The sequence below is a fragment of the Podarcis gaigeae genome (genome assembly GCF_964106915.1).
Source record: "Podarcis gaigeae genome assembly, chromosome: 13".
NCBI lineage: Eukaryota > Metazoa > Chordata > Lepidosauria > Squamata > Lacertidae > Podarcis > Podarcis gaigeae.
In genome coordinates this window covers 4,600,660-4,625,118 of record NC_139689.1, presented here as the reverse complement: position 1 = coordinate 4,625,118, position 24,459 = coordinate 4,600,660, and the positions used below count along the sequence as shown (strand labels likewise).

At 45.3% G+C, this 24,459-nt stretch overlaps 1 protein-coding gene across 1 annotated transcript; it reads left to right on the top strand.

The window, feature by feature from the left end:
* The first annotated feature begins 1,552 nt into the window (after nucleotides 1-1,552).
* LOC310829050 (thialysine N-epsilon-acetyltransferase-like) lies at nucleotides 1,553-12,912 on the top strand. Its single transcript, XM_083707211.1, has 6 exons — nucleotides 1,553-1,875; nucleotides 3,988-4,039; nucleotides 5,575-5,658; nucleotides 8,006-8,107; nucleotides 9,261-9,301; nucleotides 11,114-12,912. The coding sequence occupies exons 1-6, from the start codon at nucleotides 1,813-1,815 to the stop codon at nucleotides 11,288-11,290; spliced, it is 519 nt and encodes a 172-aa protein (XP_083563337.1). The 5' UTR covers nucleotides 1,553-1,812; the 3' UTR covers nucleotides 11,291-12,912.
* Nucleotides 12,913-24,459: the final 11,547 nt, after the last annotated feature.

Below are 24,459 nucleotides of genomic sequence, written 5' to 3'. Positions count from 1 at the left end.
CACGCTGGCCACGTGACCCGGAAGTGTCTCCGGACAGCGCTGGCCCCTGGCCTCTTAAGTGAGATGGGCGCACAACCCCAGAGTCTGTCAAGACTGGCCCGTACGGGCAGGGGTACCTTTACCTTTACCTTTATATATATATATATATATATATACACACACACCAAACTACGGGAGGCAGTGGAAGACAGGAGTGCCTGGCGTGCTCTGGTCCAGGGGGTCACAAAGAGGCGGACACGACTAAACAACAACAATATATATATGCAGAATTCATCATGCGAAAGGCTGGGCTGGATGAATCCCTAGCCGGAATTAAGATTGCCGGAAGAAATATCAACAACCTCAGATATGCAGATGACACAACCTCGATGGCAGAAAGTGAGGAGGAATTAAAGAACCTTTTAATGAGGGTGAAAGAGGAGAGCGCAAAATATGGTCTGAAGCTCAACATCAAAAAAACGAAGATCATGGCCACTGGTCCCATCACCTGGCAAATTTCGTATTAGGAGATGGGACCGAGCCATTTAGGGAATTTTTAAATGTTTGATGTTTTATCCCTTCCAACTCTAAAACTCGGTTTTATGATGCCCCATTTTGCCGGCTTGCCAAAGGGGTTTCCTGGCAGAAGTGCCATTTCCACCTGTAAAGCAGCATAACTTGTTCTTTTCGAATGCTGAGAAAACACTTCTTAATTGCATGGCAGGAGAGGGTTGTGGGATTGTAACAGGAATTTTATGGTCTTAGATATATTGTAATGTTCATAAGTGTACCAACCAAGCATATACATAGATCAGCACAGGAAGGCCAACCTGGAACCATTTTGATTCCTAAACTGAGCAAATGTTTTCTCTGCAAGGTCAAAGTGGAAAAGCCTCCCCATTGTCTTTTCCTTCACAAATCCTGTCTTAAGGGTATGTCTGTGTTTGAATAGGGCGTGAGCCTGTGACATGGCCCAGGAACTAAGTATTTATCACTACAAAAGACTAGCCAGGCTACCCAGGAAATCCGATCAAGTAACCTGCCAGACAGGAGATAAACAACAGGAGAAAAACAATATTCAAATTTCTGTTTTAGACCGCCTTTTCTGTGACGTATGTATGATGTTTCTGGTGGTGGTCTTGATCTACAGGGTGGCAATTTCAAAAGTCTTTATAAGGCCTTGCACGCCATTTTTATGGGTCTCTCATCTCTCCTGCAGGTGAGGGGAGCACCCTGTTGCAACAGATCAATAAAGGCCAAGCCTACAGACTGCTGTTTTGCTCCAAGTAATCCTGGTTGGTTCTTTGTTTTTTGTCCAAGGGAGCCCTAGGATTTTTCCATTAACAGGATGTCCAGAAATCTCTGCCTTTTGCATGTCCGGAATGTAACCTCTGCCCACTTTCCCATCTGTCCCCTGCCCGTGGCTGGTATGCGATGCCCGCCTCCCATCGAAAGGGGGCCACCCTTCGACCGAAACCCTCACCGTAAGCGACCTCCTGGGTTGCTTGCTCATAGCCGAGCCCTGCTTGGGTCAAGACTGCTTCGAGGAGGTGAAAGTGATGCAAGCTCGTGCCAAAAGAAGTTAATTTTCACCAGGGGGGGAAGAACCTTGTTGCCTGTTTATGGGTCAGGGTTTGCAAACCGCCACAGCTCCCTAAGAAAACAACTGAGCGTCAGCAAATTGAGATGGCCTAGTGACCCAAAGCCTTGGGGGGAGGGAGGGACCCCTCCCATTGTCAAATCCAGCAAAGCGGGGAAAAAGAGAGACCATCCCTTCAGTAGATCAGAGTCCAGGACAGGAGAGCAGAGAGCAAGGATCTCGGAGGAGCCAGCATGAGTTATATCATACGCCCCTGGGTCGCAGGAGACCTTAAGGCCATCATGCGACTTATTAGGGTAAGAGATTTGGGGGTGGGGGGCAAGAGAGACCTAGAAAACAGGAGATTTGGGTACAGGGAGTGCCTTAGACCCAGAGCTGGATTTCACCCCACCCCATTTATGGTTGGGGTGTACGGGGCATTCGGGAAAGGGAAATTACCGTATTTTTCGCTCTATAAGACACACCAGACCACAAGAAGCACCTAGTTTTTGGAGGAGGAAAACAAGAAGAAAAATATTCTGAATCTCAGAAGCCAGAACAGCAAGAGGGATCGCTGCGCAGTGAAAGCAGCAATCCCTCTTGCTGTTCTGGCTTCTGGGATAGCTGCGCAGCCTGCATTCGCTCCATAAGACGCACACACATTTCCCCTTCTTAGGAGGGAAAAAGTGAGTCTTATAGAGAAAAAAAGACAGTACCTCTGTTGAGGGACACGTCATGCTCCTTCTGGGGTGGTTTGTCCACCTCTGGACCCCATCCTGCGCTCTGGTCTCTCCTGCGACTCTGAGAAGCTGTCGGCATGCGACAGCGGCCACACACCGGGAACGGCTTCAACCGGCCGGCTGAACCAGGCGAGGGGAGCCAGTGGGTCTCAAAGCCTCGGGGAGTTAGGGACATCCTCTGCCTGTGAGGACAGACTCTAGAAGATGAAGCAGACGAGACCAGGAGTGGGTCTAATGGTCAAGAGGGAATGAGGGGCAAATGGGGCTCGTCCACCTGGGAAGGGAGCCTTCTTGAAGAAGGAAAACTGATCCTCAACCTCCTCTGCCTTGCCGGACATCTTCAGGATGTGCTGGGCCCAGGGGTAACCTGAGTAACACGGTCCAGGTCCAGTCCTGTATCCAAGGGTTCTGCGAGGAGTCAGTCCAACAGAGCCAAGGCAGGAGACCAGGCAAGGACAGGCAGAGGGTCTCAGGCAGGTTCTGGCAAACAGCAACACTGCTCCCACAACCTGGGGCGGGGTCCGACAGCCTTTTATCTCTGTCGGGGTAACGGCCGGGCCTGATCCCCCGGTGACTCACCTCCCTGTCTTGCCCAAAGGCAAGCACTCCTCCTGCGAGTACTCAGGTCTCTCCTTCTCTCAGACCTCAGTCTCTGCAGCTCAGGAGACGTCGGTGGGTTACTAGACCCAGAAGCTGCCTCAGCCTCCCCTGACCCAACTGGTAGGGGAGCAGCTGTAAGTGATGGCCCAGCTGGAGGCAACGAGGTCATCCCCGCATCTGGAGCCAGGGCAGGCTCAGGCCCCTGACTCGGCCCAGCTGGTGCTTGTTGCAGGGGAACCTGGGTAGACCAGGGCTCTTCAGGATCAGGCCCCAGACTAGGTTCAGATGCTGCCTGGGGCAAAGGATCTGGTGCGGACTGAGACTCCTCTGGCTCCGAGCCTGAACCTCAGGCCATCACACAGGAGAAGAAAAGGCTCTGGAGTAAACCCTACACAAATCTGGAGCGGAGTCCCTAAGAGGGTTGGATAAGGCCTTGTACGCCTCCTTCCAGCAACCCCTGGAGGCGCACTCCATTGTCTCTCAAGATAAACAAACCATTCGTCTATTAACTTTGCATTCCACCCACTCAAGGCGGTGAACATTTGTTATTTATTCATGTATCACATTTACTGACCGCTTTGATCTTCCCAGGAACTCAAGGCATTGTAGATAGCTCTCTCCCTGCCCCCATTTCATGCTCACAACAACCCTGTAAGGTAGGCTCGGCCAGGCACAGGGAAACTCAGCCCTCCAGATGTTTTGGTACTACAACTCCCATCATCCCTGACCACTGGTCCTGTTAGCTAGGGCTGATGGGAGTTGTAGTCCCAAAACCTCTGGCGGGCCGGAGTTTGCCTATGCCTGGGCTAGGCTAAGGAGACAGCGACTGGCTGAGTGGAAGATTGAACCCTGCTCTCCCGGGTCCTAGGCCAATGCAGTAACCACTATGCCGCACTCTGATGGGCAGGCATGGCTCCTCAGGTCTGAAATCCTGGAGAGATACTACTGCCATTCAGTGTAGGCAGTGCTGGGCTGGATGGACCAATGGTCGGAGTCGGTAAAAGTCAGTTTCCTATGTCCCTACGATGCGGCTGGCATTGTAATCCAAGGGCCTTGCAGGACTCATACACAACATTTTGCTTCTTTCAGGAATCTGCAGCTTTCCACAAAGCTTTGGACCAGCTGACAACCACCCCAGAACGTAAGGAAAATTCTGCGGCGACGGCAGCGTTTCGTATTTAAATGGATTGCAGCTGGCACCCTGCCCTGCCCCCTTGAGGGATGGCTAGCAGCCTGAGTTTGACCAAACTGCAGGAGGCAGTGGAAGACAGGAGTGCCTGGCGTGCTCTGGTCCAGGGGGTCACGAAGAGGCGGACACGACTAAACGACTCAACAACAACAAATTATGCATTTTGTTACTATAGTTATTGCTATAAACTCACATTTTCCATACATCTATTCTTAATTCTCTTCACAATAATTTATAAATTACTCTTTACAAAACTTATTTTAACCCTACAAGCGATGTCAATTGATTACAATCGCTTTCCAGATATGTCAAAAACTTCTTCCATTCCTTTAGAAAAGTCTGGTCCTGCTTGTTCTGAATTTTCCCTGTTAGTCTCGCCATCTTGGCATAGTTCATCAATTTCTCTTGCCCCTCTTCTTTAGTTGGTATTTCTTCTTGTTTCCATCTTTGGGCTAATAGTGTCCTTGCTGCAGTTATCGCATATAAAAACAGGTTTTTTATTGTTCATATGAATTTCTGTACCCGCAATACCCAATAGAAGGGCTTCTGGGTTTTTTTAACAAATGTATATTTCAACTTTTTTTTTCACCTCATTATAAATCATTTCCCAGGAGTCCTTCGCTTTCTTACATTCCTGCCACATATGGTAAACGGTACCTTCTTTTTCTTTACATTTCCAACATTTATTATCTATTTTATACATTCTGCCTAATTTCGCTGGTGTTCTATACATATATAACACCATCATTTTCTTTTCTTTTCTTTTTATTCATTTTTAAACATATCAGTTCCCACAGTCATACAACATATCTTCTCATCTTATACAATATTTTAGACTTCTGTCAACACCTCTGGTGATTTTCCGTTCTTTATCACTTATTCTGCATTTCTTAATTTCTATACTACATTTAATTGTCCTTAACTAATAATTCTTTTCATAGTCATTCTGGCAGTATTTCAAATAGCCCACCTTACAAAACTTCTTGCAGTCCTACTAGCGTAGTCTGCTCATCACAATTACTTTTCAAAAAGTTCATATATTTACTCCAGTCTTCTAAGAATCTCTGATCCCGCAGGTTTCGAATCCTTCCTGTTAATTTATCTACCGTAATTCTGCATAGTCCATCAACTTCATCCTCCATTCTTCTTTTGTCGGTCTATTAATATCATCTCCTACAATGCCAAGTAAAAATGCTTCTGGTTTCTTAATAAATGTATATTTCAACATCTTTTTCATCTCATTATATATCATTTCCCAGAAGCTTTTCACTTTTTTACATTCCCACCACATGTGATAAAAAGTTCCTTCCTTTTCTTTACTATCTATCCTTCTATATACCACCATCATTTTCATAATGTTTTCTTTCAATGCACTACATGCAGTAAATTTTATTCCCTGTTCCATAATTTTTTGTATATTATGACCAATGTCTATAGCCCAAAGAATAATAACAGTGTTTTAAACAAATCTGTCCTTTTCTTTCTAGTTCTCAGAAAAGATGGGTTTGAGAAAGATTCCACCTTTGGGTGCCTCGTAGCTGAGCTACCCCCGGAACAGAAGAGCAAAGACGGTAAGCAAAAGAGGCGGACTAAGCCTTGCAAGGGAAACTGCTAAACTTCTTTTTGGTGTGGGAGGGAAAGTGGAGCAGCGTTGCCTAGTGGGTGGGGAAAGCCAAGGAAATATATATACGTGTATATATATATATATATATATATATATATATATATATAGGTTTTGGTGTCCTCGGGTGTCTTCCCGTGTAAAAGTTGGGGTGTCTAGGCGACGTTTCGACGAGGTCTCACTCGTCATCTTCAGGCTGGTGCTTTCGGCTTCTTGTTACTGGAACAGAGCGGGATCTCAATGTTTGAGTTCCTATAAATACTGTAGAGGGGGTGTGGTGTCTAGCCTCCAATGTTCTGGGCAGAGAGGAAGTTCCCAGGCTAGTGTGCCTTTTCTTCTTTTGTTCCTTAATTACTTGAGAGATACCTTGAGTGATTTCTTGAGTGATATCCTGAGTACCACTTAGGTGGGTCATTAGGTGTGGATTAGTTGCTAAAGTCTTTGTGTCTTGACCTCTTGAACTTTGTGAAGAGTTTTCCTGAGAAGATGGCTGTATTGCACTTAGTTGTGCTTTGGCTTGGCTTCGTGTATAGGGGCGAGCTGTGGTTTTGTGGCTTGTGTCAGCCAGATCTGTGTAGGGATTGCAGGGGGGTGCAGCATCCGGAGGTGCCACCATGGATTGGCTACTGGATGGTGTCACACAAAAACTGACACCAGATCCAGAGGCACACAGAACGCCAACACCAATCAACCACACCAGACCCAAACCCAGACCCTCTCCACAGATGAATTACTGACACCATCCAGTAGCCAATCCATGGTGGCACCTCCGGATGCTGCACCCCCCTGCAATCCCTACACAGATCTGGCTGACACAAGCCACAAAACCACAGCTCGCCCCTATACACGAAGCCAAGCCAAAGCACAACTAAGTGCAATACAGCCATCTTCTCAGGAAAACTCTTCACAAAGTTCAAGAGGTCAAGACACAAAGACTTTAGCAACTAATCCACACCTAATGACCCACCTAAGTGGTACTCAGGATATCACTCAAGAAATCACTCAAGGTATCTCTCAAGTAATTAAGGAACAAAAGAAGAAAAGGCACACTAGCCTGGGAACTTCCTCTCTGCCCAGAACATTGGAGGCTAGACACCACACCCCCTCTACAGTATTTATAGGAACTCAAACATTGAGATCCCGCTCTGTTCCAGTAACAAGAAGCCGAAAGCACCAGCCTGAAGATGACGAGTGAGACCTCGTCGAAACGTCGCCTAGACACCCCAACTTTTACACGGGAAGACACCCGAGGACACCAAAACCTGCATTCCTGTACCCGTGAAAATCTACGAAAGCAAATATATATATATACCGTATATATATCTCAGCAGGTAAGGGACAGAAATACAAAACCGGGATGATTATCAGGATGAGGAACGATTGTCGGGGTTGTCGATTTATTACGCGATACGCTGCGGGGTGAATGGAGGTGGAGACGGCCGCTAAGCCGGATGCCTTTAAAAAAGAATTAGGCGAATTCATGGAGGAAGAGAGGGCCATTGTTGAAGATTTGACGTTTTCATCCCCAAAAAGTTTTTGATTTGCGTTTCTACTGAAATGAGGCTGCATTTTAATGTTGTATTTTGATCTTGTTTTTAAGTCAACCTGGCCTTTGGCTGGTTAACATCCCATAATATCATAAATGGGTTTGTGGGAGGTTTAGATTATTGGTTTGGTTTGTTCTTGTTTTGCTTATGTATGTATTTTGTGTTTTTATCTTTTATTTTGATGCTTTTGATTCCCTGAGGTCAACATATGAAGGGTGGTATACAAATTTAATTAATAAATAAAAATAAAAACTACCATATTTTTCCGTATACAGTCATACCTCGGGTTACAAACGCTTCAGGTTACGTTTTTTTGGGTTGCGGACCAACCGGAAGTACCGGAATGGGCTACTACCAGGTTTCGGCGCTCACGCATGCACAAAAATGACAAATCGCAACCCGTGCTTGCGCAGACACGCCGCTGCGGGGTGCGGGCGCAGCAGGTTGCGAATGTGCATCACGCACGGATCACGTTCACAACCCGAGTGTCCACTGTATGAGACTAGGTTTTTTCCCCTAAAAAAAAATGTCCAAAATTTGGGGGCGTCTTATACACGGGGCCATCCCATTTTCTTAAATCAAGATCTCAAAAAATAGGGGGTGTCTTATAGATGGAAAAATACGGTAATCATAAAACTGGAGGTGAACTGATGCTGAATTTGGGCTTCCTCTAGTGTTGGGAATTATCGCCCAGCCTATTCCCTTTTAATATGCTTTTTAATTTTGCTCCTCCTCCTCCTTGCTCTCCAGGTCACACAATAGTCGGGTACCAGTTCCATTACCTTTCCTACTGTACGTGGCACGGCGGAATCCTCTTTGGCGAAGATCTCTACGTTGTGCCGGAATTCCGAGGTACTCAGGAAGTTGGGTGCCTCTGAGCATGTGCAGAGTGCACCCTTTCCCTTCTCGCTGAGTGCACAGACCATAATCAGTAAACTAGGATGAGGAATAGTGAAGGATCGGAGGGCAGATAAGCAGGAAAAACTTCATAGCCTTTTTTGGGTCCATTTTATGGGTTTGCTGGATGGGTCTGACTCATAGCTGTCAACCGTCCCTTATTTGGCGGGACAGTCCCTTATCCCAGCGCTGTGTCCCACTGCTGTCCCTTATTGATGATGTCCCTTAAATTTCCGGGGTTTCAAAGGAAGCAGCTCCTCTCCCTCCCTCCCTGCCGGCCAGGGAGGAGGGAGGCTCCAACTGTGTTGCTTGGCTGTGTTGCTCACCCAATAAGGAGTCTGAGAACGACTGGGGGGTGGAGCTTGCATGCCTTGTGCCAATCAAATCAGCCGTGTTGCCTGGGGACTCGCCTTTGCTCAGCGCTTCCCAGTGGAGAGGGGACGGTGGTTTTCCTTGCTGCATCCCCTTTGCCGGGTTGCTGCGCTGTGGGAACCACCGCTTGAGGCTTCGTTTGGCTGCTGGCTGGCCTTTCTGCCTTTTGGCTCAGAGGGGCTCAAAAGTTGAACATACCTGTGTTCAGAAAACCCCTTATTTTGGCTGCTGATCCCTTATTTTCAAGGCTGCTGGTCCCTTATTTTCAAATCTGTAAGTTGACAGCTATGGTCTGACTGTTGGGGATGTGGTTGTTACTAGACCCAGAGTCTAGGTTACTAGACCCAGAGGCCGCCTCAGCCTCCCCTGACCCAGCCGGTAGTGGGGCAGCTGTAAGTGATGGCCCAGCTGGAGGCAACGAGGTAATCCCCGCATCTGGAGCCAGGGCAGGCTCAGGCCCCTGACTCGGCCCAGATGGTGCTTCTTGCAGGGGAACCTGGGCAGACCGGGGCTCTTCAGGATCAGGCCCCAGACTAGGTTCAGATGCCGCCTGGGGCAAAGGATCCGCTGCGGACCGAGACTCCTCTGGCTCCGCGTCCGAGCCCGAGTCCCAGGCCATCACACAAGCAGACCTTTTTAAACCGAGAAAACGCTCAAAGCCTAGTTCAGAATGTCCACAGTTAAAAATGAAGTGTGATTAACTTATTCATTCATTTTCCCCCGTTTTCCCAACCAGGCAAAGGCATTGGCACGAGTTTAATGAATAAAGTGGCGAAGGTGAGGCTGAACAGGGGTGGGTGGGTGTGGGTGTGTCTGTGTGTTGCTGTTGCTGGGAAGGAGCCTGGCTAGCCACCCCCGACTGAACCAGGCCAGAGTGTGAATGGACTACAGTGGTGCCCCGCAAGACGAACGCCTCGCAAGACGGAAAACCCGCTAGACGAAAGGGTTTTCCGTTTTGGAGGCGCTTCGCAAAACGAATTTCCCTATGGGCTTGCTTCGCAAGACGAAATGTCTTGCGAGTTCCTGCGGGTTTTTTCCCCTATTTCCCCCCTTTTCCTAAGCCGCTAAGCCGCTTATCAGCTGAGCCGCTAAAAGCCGCTAAACCGCTAATAGCGCTAATCCGCTAAGCTGTCAATGGGCTTGCTTTGCAAGACGAAAAAGCCGCTATACGAAGAGCCTCACAGAACGGATTATTTTCGTCTTGCGAGGCACCACTGTATTTATCCGTTTCTTACATTTATACCACACCTTCATCATATCCTTGCAACAACCCTGCGAGGTAGGTCAGGCTGAGACCGTCCCAGTCCATTTCTGAGCACATTTCAAAGTGTTGGTGCTGACCTTGAAAGCCCTAAATAGCCTCAAAGGCCCAGTATACCTGAAGGAGCGTCTCCAACCCCATCGTCCAGCCTGGACACTGAGGTCCAGCTCCGATGGCCTTCTGGCAGTTCCCTCCCTGCAAGAAGCCAAGTTACAGGGAACCAGACAGAGGGCCTTCTTGGTAGTGGCACCCGCCCTGTGGAACGCCCTCCCACCAGATGTCAAAGGGAAAAATAACTACCAAACTTTTAGAAGACATCTGAAGGCAGCCCTGTTTAGGGAAGCTTTTAATGTTTAATAGGTTATTGTATTTTAATGTTTTATTGGAAGCCACCCAAAGTGGCTGGGGAAACCCAGCCAGGTGGCTGGGGTATAAATAATTTATTTTATTATTATTATTATTATTATTATTATTATTATTATTATTATTATTCAAAGCCCATTTCTCTGCTGAAAGAATTATTTAGCCGCTGTCGTTTGATGGCATTTTACCATTGTACTGTTGAGAGTGTATTAACTTATGGTCTATGTGTTGGAAGCCGCACGGTCAGGGGGAAAACAACGCTGTCCAGAGTTGTAAAGACTGCGGAGAGAATAATTGGGTGCACTTTTCCACCTTGGATCAAATCTACGCTTCCAGGTGCCATAAGAAAGCTGCAGAGATAGCGCAGGATATCTCTTTCAGCTTCTGCCTTCTGGAATAAGCTACAGGGTTATAAAGACTAGGACTAGCCGCCTGAGAAACAGTTTTTATCCAAATGCGATTTTGGTTTTAAACACAGTGTAAGGTAGTCTCTATGGGAGTATATTGTATTTAATTACGGGGTTTCAGAGTTTTTAGGGGGCTAACTAGGCTGGGATAGCTGGGATAGCAGGCTTGTTGGTTTTTGAATGTCTGATGTAGATTTTTTCAATTTTGTTGTTCCGTATGGGACAATGACAATAAAGATTATCGTACTGTAAAGGTTCCCAGGGATTGTAACTACGGTACCCAAAATTCTTTGAGGCAGATGTTGTACGTTGCCTAAGATCTTTTGATAAAGGGCAGTTTTATTCCTGTTTAGACCCACCCACCCAGATGCTTAGAAGGCTGAGATTTTAACTGCCATGTGTTTTAAAGTTGAGCTGCAGATTTCACTTGTTTTTCTTGCTTTTATCCTTTTTTTTTGTAAACTGCTTTCACCCCCCCCCCCAATGAAGAGGTATGGAAAAACTTTATGAAATAAACTTAATAAATAACGGCCTCCAATTCCGCCCCCATCCCCTCAGATTGCGTTGGAGAAAGGGTGTTCCGAATTCCGCTTCATCTGTGCCCGGTGGAACCAGCCGGCGATGGATTTCTACGCCAAATTGGGAGCCGTGAACGTCACGATTCGGGACCACTGGCACCTCTGCCACATCGAAGGAGCGCATGTCCAGAAACTAGGGCAGCAAGCGAGGAAATAGCAGCCGAGATATAATGGCAGTAGTTGTTTGGCCCAGAAAATTATTCAGGATTCCTTTTCATGCCCCTGGCTCCAAGCCCTAGAGGCCATTTTGGCAAAGGTTTAGGCCCATTCCTGCTGGACGGACCTTCACCAAGCCAGGCACACTCTGGAAATTTTGGACTACAACTCCCATCAGACCCAGGGAGCTTGGCTGTGCTTGCTCAGTGAAATATACTCGGAGTCGAGAGTGGATTTCATGCTCTTTATTCAGCTCATGGTGGGTGGAGGAATGAAAGTTCCCCCAAAGTATCTGCTTTATATACATTATTTACACAATGGGCTGTACGAGATTGGCTAATTCCGGAATTCTCCTGTAGGCCAATCAGGTTGTGGATTCATTTCCATCTGGAGCTGAATTGGGTGGCTCCTGCAGACCAATCATACTGCTGCATTGTTCTAGGACCAATCAGACTGCTGCATTTTGGATCCTATTGTTCTGGGACCAATCAGACTGCTGCATTCTGGATCCTATTGTTCTGGGACCAATCAGACTGCTGCATTCTGAATCCTATTATTCTCGGACCAATCAGACTGCTGCATTTTGGATCCTATTGTTCTAGGACCAATCAGACTGCTGCATTCTGAATCCTATCGTTCTGGGACCAATCAGACTGCTGCATTCTGAATCCTATCGTTCTGGGACCAATCAGACTGCTGCATTCTGAATCCTATTGTTCTGGGACCAATCAGACTGCTGCATTTTGGATCCTATTCAACTCAGTACATAACACTCAGGATAATGGGAGTTGTAGTCCAAAGCATCTGGAGGGCGTCTGGTGGATGAAGGTTGTGCTATACCCCGAACCCCTGTCTGTCTCTCCCAGCCTGGCTCCTTAGGCTTTCTTCTGTCCCCGCAAATCCTGCTTTTCTTGATAATATTTTATTGATTTTCCAAAAATAACATTTATAAAAACAGCAATACAAATCCAAAACAAATTAAGCTGGCTTCACTCTAGTCCCTTCCTTGGTTCCATTATTACTCAACATACCGCATGTTCATTGCTAGATTTAAAAACCATATAAATTACGTACCTGTTGTCCATTCATATCCAAATTACCATTAGTCCTAACACCGTGCTAATGTATTAACCTGGTACAATGCTTCTGTGTATAGATATAGATATAGATAGATATGTAGATATATATATATAGAGAGAGAGAGAGAGATATAATTGGGTGCACTCTTCCCACTTTGGATCAAATCTAGGCTTCCAGGTGCTGTAAGAAAGCTGCAGAGATAGCGCAGGATAGTGCACACCCCGGAAATGATCTCTTTCAGCTTCTGCCTTCTGGAAGAAGGGACAGGGTTATAAAGACTAGGACTAGCCGCCTGAGAAAACACTTTCTATCCAAATGCGATTTTGGTTTTAAACGCAGTGTAAGGTAGTCTCTATGGGAGTATATTGTATTTAATTATGGGGTATCAGAGTTTTTAGGGGGTTAACCAGGCTGGGATAGCAGGCTTGTTGGTTTTTGAATGGTTGGTGTAGATTTTTTCAATTTCGTTGTTCTGTATGGGACAATGACAATAAAAGATTATCGTATCGTATATGCAATAAACATCTCCCATTATTCTTTAAATTTGTTGTCGGCTCTTCCTCTTAGTTTCATTGTCAGTTTTGCCATTTCAGCATATTCCATTAATTTAACTTACCAATCTTCTTTGAATGGGACACCTTCTTCTTTCCAATGTTGTGCTAACAGCGGCCGTAGTTGCACACATAAATAAGTTCTTTCGTGATCTTGGTATGTCCGTTGCTGTAATACCCAATAGGAAAGCTTCTGGGTTTTTTTAACAAAGGCTATTTTAAACATCATCTTCATTTCACTGTAAATCATTTCCCAATATTTCTTTATAATTTTACAATCCCACCACATGTGAAAGGAAGTCCCCTCTGTTACTTCAAATGGCATTCCTCCCCGCCATCTTAGAGGAACCAAATGTATTTCCTGAGCCCTAAGGTCCCATCTGGGGACGCAGGTGGCGCTGTGGGTTAAACCACAGAGCCTGGGGCTTGCCGTTCAGAAGGTTGGCGGTTCGAATCCCCGCGACGGGTGAGCTCCCGTTGCTCAGTCCCTGCTCCTGCCCACCTAGCAGTTCAAAAGCACGTCAAAGTGCAAGTAGATAAATAGGTACCACTCCGGCGGGAAGGTAAACAGCGTTTCCATGCGCTGCTCTGGTTCGCCAGAAGCGGCTCATTCATGCTGGCCACATGACCCGGAAGCTGTACGCCGGCTCCCTCGGCCAATTAAACGAGATGAGCGCCGCAACCCCAGAGTCGGCCACGACTGGACCTAACGGTCAGGGGTCCCTTTACCTTTAAGGTCCCATCCGCACCATGCATTTTAAACACTCTTGCCCCACTTTGAGAGGCGCAGCTCCCCCTAAAGGATCTTGGGAACTGTAGTTTGCTAAGGGTGCTGAGAGTTTCCACGAGATCTATCATAAAACTACGGTTCTCCTTGCCCTGTCAAAGCAAGGAATTCGCAGGGCGTAAATCTGAAACCTTATTCCCAATTATTCTGTTCACTGGTGCCCACAAAATTTGTGTTGAGCTTTGCAGTACAACTTTGACACAATCATGATTTTGTTGGGGTGCGCCCTCCCCCCTTCTGCTTCTGGAACGACCCAAATAAACGTCTGAATCCCGTCCAGTCCTGTTTTCCAAACTCTTCTTGCATGTTTCTTCTTCCAAGGTTTCTTTCTTAACACAAAATCAAAACAGGGTCGGAAGGAACCCGGAAGCCCCGATTAAAAAGCCAGGACGCTGCTCTGAACTTTTTGTAACTCTATGTTCTTATCCCGCGGCGGCGGCTTGCTACCACCTCTCCGCTTGTTTCTGCTCGGATCTCGCGAGAGCGCGACGTCCGATCTCGCCGAACGCTTCACCCCTGCCTCCAATCGCGCGATATTACAGCCTCAAGTCCCGCGAGAGCCTGTTTCACACGCCTCCTTTGGAGACTCAGGGCAAAGATTCATGCGCAGCCCAGTATTCTGTCTCCAACAGGGGTCAGCCATTGTGGTTCCTCACCCCTTTGCTGGAAAGGGGTTATTTTTTAAATTGGGCTCTATTTTCTTTCTGCTTTGTGGGTATTTTGTGTTCAAATTGGTTTTGTGTTTTGTTTACAGCCCTTTGCTTTAAATACTGCTTAGTATAATAATAATAATAATAATAATAATAATAATAATAATAATAATAATAATAATTTATTTTTACCCCGCCCATCTGGGCGGCTTCCAACAAAATATTAAAAGGTAAAGGTAAAGGTACCCCTGCCCGTACGGGCCAGTCTTGACAGACTCTGGGGTTGTGCACCCATCTCACTCAAGAGGCCAGGGGCCAGCGCTGTCTGGAGACACTTCCAGGTCACGTGGCCAGCGTGACAAAGCTGCATCTGGCGAGCCAGAGCCGCACACGGAAACGCCGTTTACCTTCCCGCTGGTAAGCGGTCCCTATTTATCTACTTGCACCCGGAGGTGCTTTCGAACTGCTAGGTTGGCAGGCGCTGGGACCGAGCAGCGGGAGCGCACCCCGCCGCAGGGATTCGAACCGCCGACCTTTCGATCGGCAAGTCCTAGGCGCTGAGGCTTTAACCCACAGCGCCACCTGCGTCCCATGTAACAAAATATTAAAATACCGTAATACATCAGACATTAAAAGCTTCCCCAAACATTGCACTGGGTTGGAGCTGGCAACGAGAAACCGGGTGCAAATAATTAGTAAAGTTTCTGTGGTTCAATTCAGTTCTTTATATTTTTCAGAAAATAAAATCTCAAAGCGGTTTGCAGCACATTAAAACAAGCCAGTAAAAAGGATCAAAGTGAGAAACAAAAGACACACACACACACATATATATGTATATATATGTTGTTATTTAGTCGTGTCCGCCTCTTCGTGGCCCCCTGGACCAGAGCACGCCAGGCACTTCTGTCTTCCACTGCCTCCCGCAGTTTGGTCAAACTCATGCTGGGAGCTTCGAGAACACTGTCCCACCATCTCGTCCTCCGTCGTCCCCTTCTCCTTGTGCCCTCCATCTTTCCCAACATCAGGGACTTTTCCAGGGAGTCTTCTCTTCTCCCGAGGTGGCCAAAGTCTTGGAGCCTCAGCTTCAGGATCTGTCCTTCCAGTGAGCACTCAGGGCTGATTTCCTTCAGAATGGAGAGGTTGGATCTTCTTGCAGTCCATGGGACTCTCCAGAGTCTCCACCAGCACCAGAATTCAAAAGCATCCATTCTTTGGCGATCAGCCTTCCTGATGGTCCAGCTCTCACTTCCATACATCATTACTGGGAAAACCATATATATAGTTAAAATTCCTAAGCTCCTTTTATTCTAGAAAGTAGTTTATAAAATTATGCCCGACACAGAGGAAGTGTTTAGAGAAAAGTTTCTCCTCCGTCTCTTGCAACACCAGAACATGCAGACAGCCAGCGGAGCTGAATTTTGGAAGGTTCAGGGCAGATAAACGGAAGGATGTGCTTATTTGAGCAGCGCGTAGTTAGAACTACGGAACTCCCTGCCTCAGGAGAGAACGAAGCGGTGGCCACCAACCTGGGTGGCTTTAAAAGAGCAGTGGAGGAATTCGTGGAGGAAAATGGTTTCCAGCCACAATGGCTATGCTTTGGCACCATCTGAACACCAAATGGATCTGAACACCAATTGCTGGCAACCACAGGAGGGCAGAGGGCTCTTGTGCTTGGGGCAGGGCCGGATTTTGATGAAGAGAGGCCCTTGGCTACTCCACTTGTGAGGCCCCTCCCAACCCCCCACCCTCACGACTAGAAGAAAATGGAAGAGTGTTATTGTTATGTACTGAAGTTCTCACCCTGGGCCAGCAGGGGGATACTGTAGATAGTTTTCACTCAGGTCCACATATGCAAACAAGGGATCGAAAGTGACGTTCAGTGATTGGATAGTTACAGAAAGTTGTTACAGTTACGTTGTACTGGAGCTCTGTATAAGCAGGCTGTATAAGCAGGCTGGCTGAACCCTTCAGTTGAGTTCTGTTCTGACCTGTGAATAAACAAGAGCTGTTTGGAGAATCGCTGTGTTGTCTGATATGTTCACCCACAACTTAACAGTTATAAACAAAACTGAGTGAAGCCAAGGATGACAACAGACATTTAAAATTCTGCAATTCCCAATTTCTCCTCTAAAGGACATCGGACAACTTCATCAAAATTTGTTTGACTTAAGTTTGTCACTTTCACTGTACAGTGGTACCTTGGTTTGCAACCATTTTGGATTACAACCACATCAAACCTGGAAGTGTGTGTCCCTTTTTTTGGAATACAACCCTCTTTTTTTGGATTAAAACCCTGATTTATTTATTTTTAGGCCCCATTGACGAAAGCGCGCCTTGGGTTACAATCTGTTTTGGTTTACAACTGGACCTCCGGAACTGATTATGGTTGTAAACCAAGGTACCACTGTACACAATGCTCAGTGCAGACAACCTCTCTTGAGACATCGTGGCGCTTAATTCATTTTTGATTCGTTTGAATCTTGAAAAACTCCTCTCTCCTGAGCAGTTGGTGACCATAAAGCTAAGAAACAGCCGCAACATTGCTTCCACATTAGGAAAGGGCATCTGAATTTTCCCCTTGTATATCATTTGATAAAGTTCTGTAGGAGACAGAGAGTGCTTTGCTGTGAGCCTATGGCTTTGTCTCACATACAGGTGAAAGTGTAAAAGTTCATCAATAAGTTTCAGGTCAATATCTTCTGGGTAGGCTTCCGTCAACAGTTCAACACCTTGCTGAATTTCTTGCTTAGATGCTATCGGAATAGCAAGAATGGAAAAACAATTGTGCAACATCACTGTACACAGCACTTATTTTTCAAATGGCTTCACGTGCATCTAATATAGGAATACAGGATTTTATCCTAAACTTATCTCTTGAAGAAAGTGCATCTAAGGCCCTAGGCTTCAGCCTACTTAAAGGTAAAGGGACCCCTGACCATTAGGTCCAGTCGTGACCGACTCGGGTTGCAGCGCTCATCTCGCTTTACTGGCCGAGGGAGCCGGCGTACAGCTTCCAGGTCATGTGGCCAGCAGGACTAAGCCGCTTCTGGCGAACCAGAGCAGTGCACGGAAACGCCATTTACCTCCTTGCCGGAGCGGTACCTATTTATCTACTTGCACTTTGACGTGCTTTTGAACTGCTAGGTTGGCAGGAGCAGGGACTGAGCAAAGGGAGCTCACCCTGTCGCGGGGATTTGAACCGCCAACCTTCTGATCGGCAAGTCCTAGGCTCTGTGGCTTGACCCACAGCGCCACCCGCGTCCCTTCAGCCTACTTAGCCTATACAGAAATCCAGCACTGCTTGCAGGTTTCCCTTTTGGGGTATCCTGCAGGGACAGGATGCTGGACTAGATGGGCCAGATCCACCAGGCTTGCCTTTTCTTTTTAAGGCTGCATGCCCACAAGCAGAATAGCCTCCGCTATTCAGAAGGGGAGTGGGGTTCTCCTCTGCAGATCAATCCTCTTTTCTGGGGTCAGCAAGGTCTCTGCCAAGTGGGAACGTTAACCCGGGATGAAGAGCCTTAATCTGTCAAAGCTAATAGCCACCCATGAATGTGAAGCCTTTGCTTGAAGCTGATTTGCACTGAAAGCCATAATCGCATCTTAGGACAACGGATTCATTGAGTCGATTGTGCCTCGAATAATATTCCCTTTGTTTGCCCTGAGTCTACAGCCTGTCCGTTTCTTTGGATGACATTTAGCATTTAGAGAACGAAAGTATTTTAATATTTTGCTGGAAGCTGCCCAGAGTGGCTGGGGGAACCCAGCCAGATGGACAGGGTATAAATAAATCATCATCATCATCATCATTATAGACTTTCCTCCACTGGTGCAACAAAGCGAGAGCATATCTGAGCATGCACCAAGTGCTGTTCCCTATTACTTCCTGCTCTAAAGCCACCGAGTCTGGGTTCAAGACCGTACCTCTCTGCTTCATCCAGCATTTCTTATATTTTAAAAGTTGCCCCCCGTCCCACAAATATGTTCCCAAGGAGGCCTACAATAAAAGATTTAATAAAATAGAATATTACACTAGTTTAAACCACATTAGGCTTTAAACTGACTAATGTGGGGGAGGGAGACAGTGCTCCTGAAGGTAGGAGTCTATCAATTGATGAAGATGATCATCCAAATGTCATAGACCAAATGGAGCAAACAGCACGCAGACCTAGTGGTGGGAGGAAAAAATCCTTAAATATGAGACACGGGGAAATGATTAATGGACTTCAATGTCTGTACACTAATGCGCAAAGCATGGGAAATAAACAAGATGAGCTTGAGCTCTTGGTACAGCAAACTAAATATGACATGCAGTTATAGATAGGTAGTCGTGTTGGTATGCCATAGTCAAACCAAAATAAAAAAATTCCTTCCAGTAGCACCTTAAGTTCGTCTTCAAGGTGCTACTGGTCTTTAAGGTGCTACTGGAAGGATTTTTTTTATTTTGTTTTAAATATGACATAATAGGCATCACTGAAGCCTGGTGGGATAAGTCCCATCATTGGAATGTAATAATGGAGGGATACAATCTATTTCAGAGAAACAGACCAGACAAGAAAGGAGGAGGAGTGGCGTTATATGTCAGGGATGTGTATACCTGTGAAGAGATCCAAGATTTAGAACCTCAAAGCCAAAGTGAGAGCATTTGGGTCAAAATTAAGGGAGAGAAGAATAACAGTGACCTCATTGTGGGAGTTTACTATAGATCCCCAAGCCAAACGGAGGACATAGATGATACCTTCCTGGAACAGATGGCCAAGCATGCAAAAGAAAGGGAGATAGTAGTAATGGGGGACTTCAATTACCCGGATATTTACCCGGAGGCGGCGCGAAACAGCAATGGCAGTCCTCTTCGCGCTGTGAAGAGGGGCTCCGCGAAAAAGGGTCGTCCGCTACGGCAAAGCGGAGACCCATCAAGAAAAACCGCAGGCAGAGCGAGCCTGCGGCCGTGGGACTCGGCGGGCGCCTTGAGCCCCCCCAGAAGCGGAGAAGGAGCCTCGTAAGAGGCTCCGGAACGTGAAAGGGGGAGCGGCGCTGTGAGTTCATCGCTCTTTTCGTGGACGCAAAGCCGCGCTGCTGCTGCTGATGAGCGCCGACCTTTCTTCCTGAAAACATCGAAATTGGAGCAACATACCCGTGAGTAAAGGGTTTAAATTTTCTTCTACCAAATTGGAGAAATTCGGCTGAAAATGGGAGGCGAGTAACAGGAAGTCCGCCTCCCGACTCTGCTAATTAGATCAAAGCAAGGGCTCGGAAGTGAGCTGAAGTGTTTAAAAGGGACTGTAAAAGTGGAAGAAAGAGTGCATTGATAGACTGTGTATCTTTGAGGAGAAAAGGGAAAGAACTGTGAAATTTATGGACTTTTGCTTTTTGGAACTGTTCCCCTTATTTTTGGGCTAAACGGAATTAAAAGGGGTAACCCTGTCATCGGGCTGCCGGTGTATAGAAGAGAACTGTCAAACTGCTGTCAAACTGACGACATTGTAGCAGAGACTTAAACTGTTGCATGGACTGAGATATTAACGTTTAACATTGTTGCTGAGACCTCCTTTGACACCTTGTGGCTGGAGTTAAAGAAATTGGAAGCTTTGGAAACCTTCCTTTTGCTCATTGGAATTACAAAAATTTAACATGGGGAATATAGGAACTTCAATGGCAGAAAATAGTTCCTTCCTTTTTTGAAATTTTGAAACACTCCCCCTATAGGACTGTGGAAGTATAGTGGCCTGGGAATTGAACTTTATTGAAATTCTTTGTGGTTTAATTGTTTATATTTTGGACTTGTCTTTCTCATGGGACAAAAGATCATTTGACCTTGAACAGAGGCAGGTGTGGAATGAGCGGCTCAGGGAGAACAAGAGCAGCTAAAGCTAAAGATAAAGAAAAAGAGAAAAAATCTGGGCAACTTACGCAAACAACTTTAACTCATCATCGTAGATCATCCGTCCCAACTGTGCTGACAGCACAGGAGGTGGAATTTGTACAGCCTGCTACAGAAGATATGGCAACTGGAGGATCTGAAACAGTTTTGAAACAAATTTTGGAACAACTGGCAGTTTTAAATCAAAAAGTGGACAATCAAACATCAAAAATTGACCAAGCTACATCCTCTATTGGCAAATTAACTGAACAGGTTTCGCAGCATACCCAGGCGATTGAGAAACTGCAAGGAGCTACGGCAGAAAACTACAAATTAGCTGTGGAAGCCAACCAAAAAGCAGAACAGGCGAATATAAAAGTTGATGAAGTTAAAGAGGAAGTAAGGCCTCTGAAAAGACAGGTAGGGGAACAACAAGCCTACCTGTCATTGGTTGAACTGAAAAGTAAAGAAAATAATCTCAGGATAAGGGCTATCCCGGAACTGGAGAATGACAATTTAGAGGGATTTCTGACACTTTTGTTCTCCAAATTCTGGGGAATTGAGGAAGAAAAGGATTTTAAAATTGTGACAGCCTTTAGACTGGGAAAATCTGTAAAGAAAGACAAGTCCAGAGACTGCTTAGTTATTCTGAGATCAAGAGAAGAGAGGGATAAGATATTAGGCCTACACTTTAAGAAATCTTTGGAGATAGAAGGCAAAAGGGCCGAAATTTACAGAGATATACCCAAATATCTCTTGGAACTTAGGACTACCTATATAGACCTGACTAAATTGTTGAGACACAACGGAATTCCTTATAGGTGGGAGTTTCCACAAGGACTTTCATTTACTTACAAAGGAAGGAAAATAAAAATTAAATCACCTGAAGACCAGCAGAAGTTCCTACACGACCACGAGGAGGACCTGCAAAAAGGAGCTGCAGCTTCTTGGCCTCCACCACCACCGGGACCACCTTCAAGAGTCATACCACCTGGATCTGGACCAGCACTACCTCCTCCGGGATCGGAGGGAAGCTTAGACACCCCATTGTAGAACCCGTCAATTGATTCAGGATGTCTCTGCAGCTTCTCAGTTGGAACATAAATGGCGGAAATTCCCCGGAAAAAAGAAGGAAAGTTTTTCACATCTTGAAAAAGGAACAATTGGACGTTATCTGCCTACAAGAAACACATGTGACAAGGCTCCACAGAAAAGTGCTAATTAATAAAAGACTAGGCCAAGAATTTATTTCTTCGGACAAAGTTAAGAAAAGAGGAGTGGTGATATATGCAAAGGAGAGCCTGTCACCGAAATTTTTATTTAAAGATGAACATGGCCGAATTTTGGCGATTGAAATACAGACACAAGGAGAAAAATTTTTGATATTAGGAATATATGCTCCAAATGAGGGAAAATCGGAATTTTTCAGGAAGCTGCATGAGACTATGCTGGATTACTTGGACTATAATAATATCATTATGTTGGGTGATATGAATGGGGTTGTGTCTGTAAACATGGATAAGTCACAAAGTGCCAACATATCGAAAGATGGCAGACTACCTAAAACCTTTTTTGAAATGACTGACAATATGGACTTAGTTGACATCTGGAGGGTTAAGAACCCTCTAGGGAAAGAAGGGACTTTCTTTTCTGAAGCTCATCTGACATGGACACGAATCGACCAAATATGGACAACTAGAGGACTGGCACCTAAGACTAGAAAAGTGGAAATCTGCCCAAAAACCTGCTCCGACCATAATGCTTTGAAAGTGGAATTGAGACTAAATACAACCGGATCCTTCAGATGGAAAATGAATGACACTATATTAAGAGATCAGGAGATTGTTAAGAAGGCCCAAAAAACTTTAAAGGACTATTTTGAGATAAATTTGAATACCACCGTGGAAAAAAGAATAATCTGGGACGCAAGTAAGGCAGTTATGAGAGGGTTTCTAATACAACAAAACACGATTAAGAAAAGGCTCTGGAATGAAAAGAAGGAGAAGATATTGGAGAAAATAAGAGAAGGAGAGAAAAAATTAAGATCTAGGCCTAAGTCGAAGGATGTGCTAAGAGAAGTGAAATTTTTCCAGGCGCAATATTCAAAATTGATAAATCAGGAGGTGGAATGGAAAATTAAACAAATGAAACAAAGATCCTTCGAATCGGCGAATAAATGTGGGAAACTGCTAGCCTGGCAGTTGAAAAAGAGACAAAAGCTTAACACAGTTACAAATCTAGAGATTGAAGGGAGAATGGTTCAGAAACCCGAGGAAATTAGAAAGTGTTTCCAGAGATACTTCAAAGAACTTTACTCACAAGGGCCGCAAAAAGCTTCCGAGGTGGATCAATTTCTTAAAACTAATGGATTACAAAAAATACCCCTGGAAATGAGAACAAACCTGAATTGTAACATCACACAGCAAGAAATTGAAAGTGCCATTCAGAATCTTCAATTGGGCAAGTCTCCAGGTCCTGATGGTCTAACCTCCAAATATTATAAAGTTTTAAAGGACTATTTGATACAACCCTTGATGGAGGTTTGTAACCAGATTATGGAGGGAAGGAAGGCACCGGAAACGTGGAAAGAAGCTTTCATCACATTGATACCTAAACTAGAAACTGAAAAGACTCAACTTAAGAATTATCGCCCCATCTCACTCCTAAATGTGGATTACAAAATTTTTGCAGATATTCTGGCAAGTAGACTTAAAAAAAGTATTAAATGAAGTGATCCATAAGGACCAGGCTGGCTTTCTCCCTGGTAGGCATTTGTTTGATAACACAAGAAACATTATTGACATTTTGGAACTTCTACAAACAAATCTTAATACTAGAGCGGCTTTAATTTTTATTGATGCAGAGAAGGCCTTTGATAATATTTCTTAGATGTTCATGAAGAAAAATTTGGAAGGGATGGGAGTGGGGCGGGGGTTTGAAAATGGTATAGAAGCAATCTATACAGAACAAAAAGCTAAATTGATAGTAAACAATGTGGTGACAGAGGAGTTTAAAATTGAAAAAGGGACACGTCAGGGGTGCCCCCTATCCCCCCTATTGTTCATCTCAGTTCTGGAGGTGTTGCTAAACATGATTAGAAAGGACCGGTTGGTTCAAGGAATTGAGGTCGGAGTGAAACAATATAAATTGAAAGCATTTGCAGATGACCTGGTATTAACATTGCAGGAGCCTGTCTCTAGTACTAAAAGAGTGTTAGAATTAATTTCGGATTTTGGTCGGGTGGCGGGATTTAAGTTGAACAAGCAAAAAACTAAGGTTCTAGCAAAAAATTTGACAACTACAGAAACAGATGAGTTCGTGAAAGAAACTGAACTAAATGTGGTTAAAAAAGTAAAATACCTAGGGGTGTATCTGACCTCCAAAAATTTGAATTTGTTTAAAGATAACTATGAGAAATGTTGGTCAGAAATCAAAAGAGATTTGGAAACATGGTCAAGATTGAAACTTTCCTTGTTAGGCCGAATAGCTGCTATAAAGATGAATGTATTGCCGAAAATGCTATTTTTGTTTCAGGCCCTACAGATCGTGGACAAGGTGGAATGTTTTGGAAAGTGGCAGAAGGATATTTCTAAGTTTGTTTGGCAGGGCAAAAAGCCCCGAATAAAGTTTAAAATATTAACTGATGCGAAAGAAAGAGGGGGATTTGCCCTGCCAGACTTGAGGTTATATTACGAATCTGCAGCCTTCTGCTGGTTGAAAGATTGGATTTTATTGGAGAACACTGATGTCCTAGATCTGGAAGGGTTTGACAATGCGTTTGGGTGGCATGCATATTTGTGGTATGACAAGGTTAAAGTGCACAAATTGTTTAAAAATCATATTGTCAGAAGAGCAATTTTGATGGTCTGGACAAAATATAAAGACTTATTGGAGAGTAAGACTCCGAGGTGGCTCTCACCGGTGGAGGCCAAGGCACGTAAGAGACTTAACATGGAGGCCCATTGGCCTAAATACTGGGAAATAATTGAAAAAATTGGAGACAATTGGAGGTTGCTGAGCTTGGAAAAACTGAAAACTAAGGTGCGAGACTGGCTGCACTATGCGCAAATTCAGGAGGTCTTTAAAATAGATAAAAAGGTTGGATTCCAGGTGGAAAAATCGAAACTAGAGACTGAATTGTTAGAGCCAAAAAGTAAACTACTTTCGAGAATGTATAACTTGCTGCTTAAGTGGATTACACAGGATGAGACAGTCAAATCCGCCATGATAAAATGGGCGCAG

Excerpts from the sequence above, each read along its gene's own strand:
- LOC310829050 (XM_083707211.1), top strand. The coding sequence starts at position 1,813 with ATGAGTTATATCATACGCCCCTGGGTCGCAGGAGACCTTAAGGCCATC. Across the intron at positions 8,108-9,260 it reads CGTTGTGCCGGAATTCCGAG|GCAAAGGCATTGGCACGAGT; the intron begins GTACTCAGGAAG and ends TTTCCCAACCAG. Across the intron at positions 9,302-11,113 it reads TAATGAATAAAGTGGCGAAG|ATTGCGTTGGAGAAAGGGTG; the intron begins GTGAGGCTGAAC and ends CCATCCCCTCAG.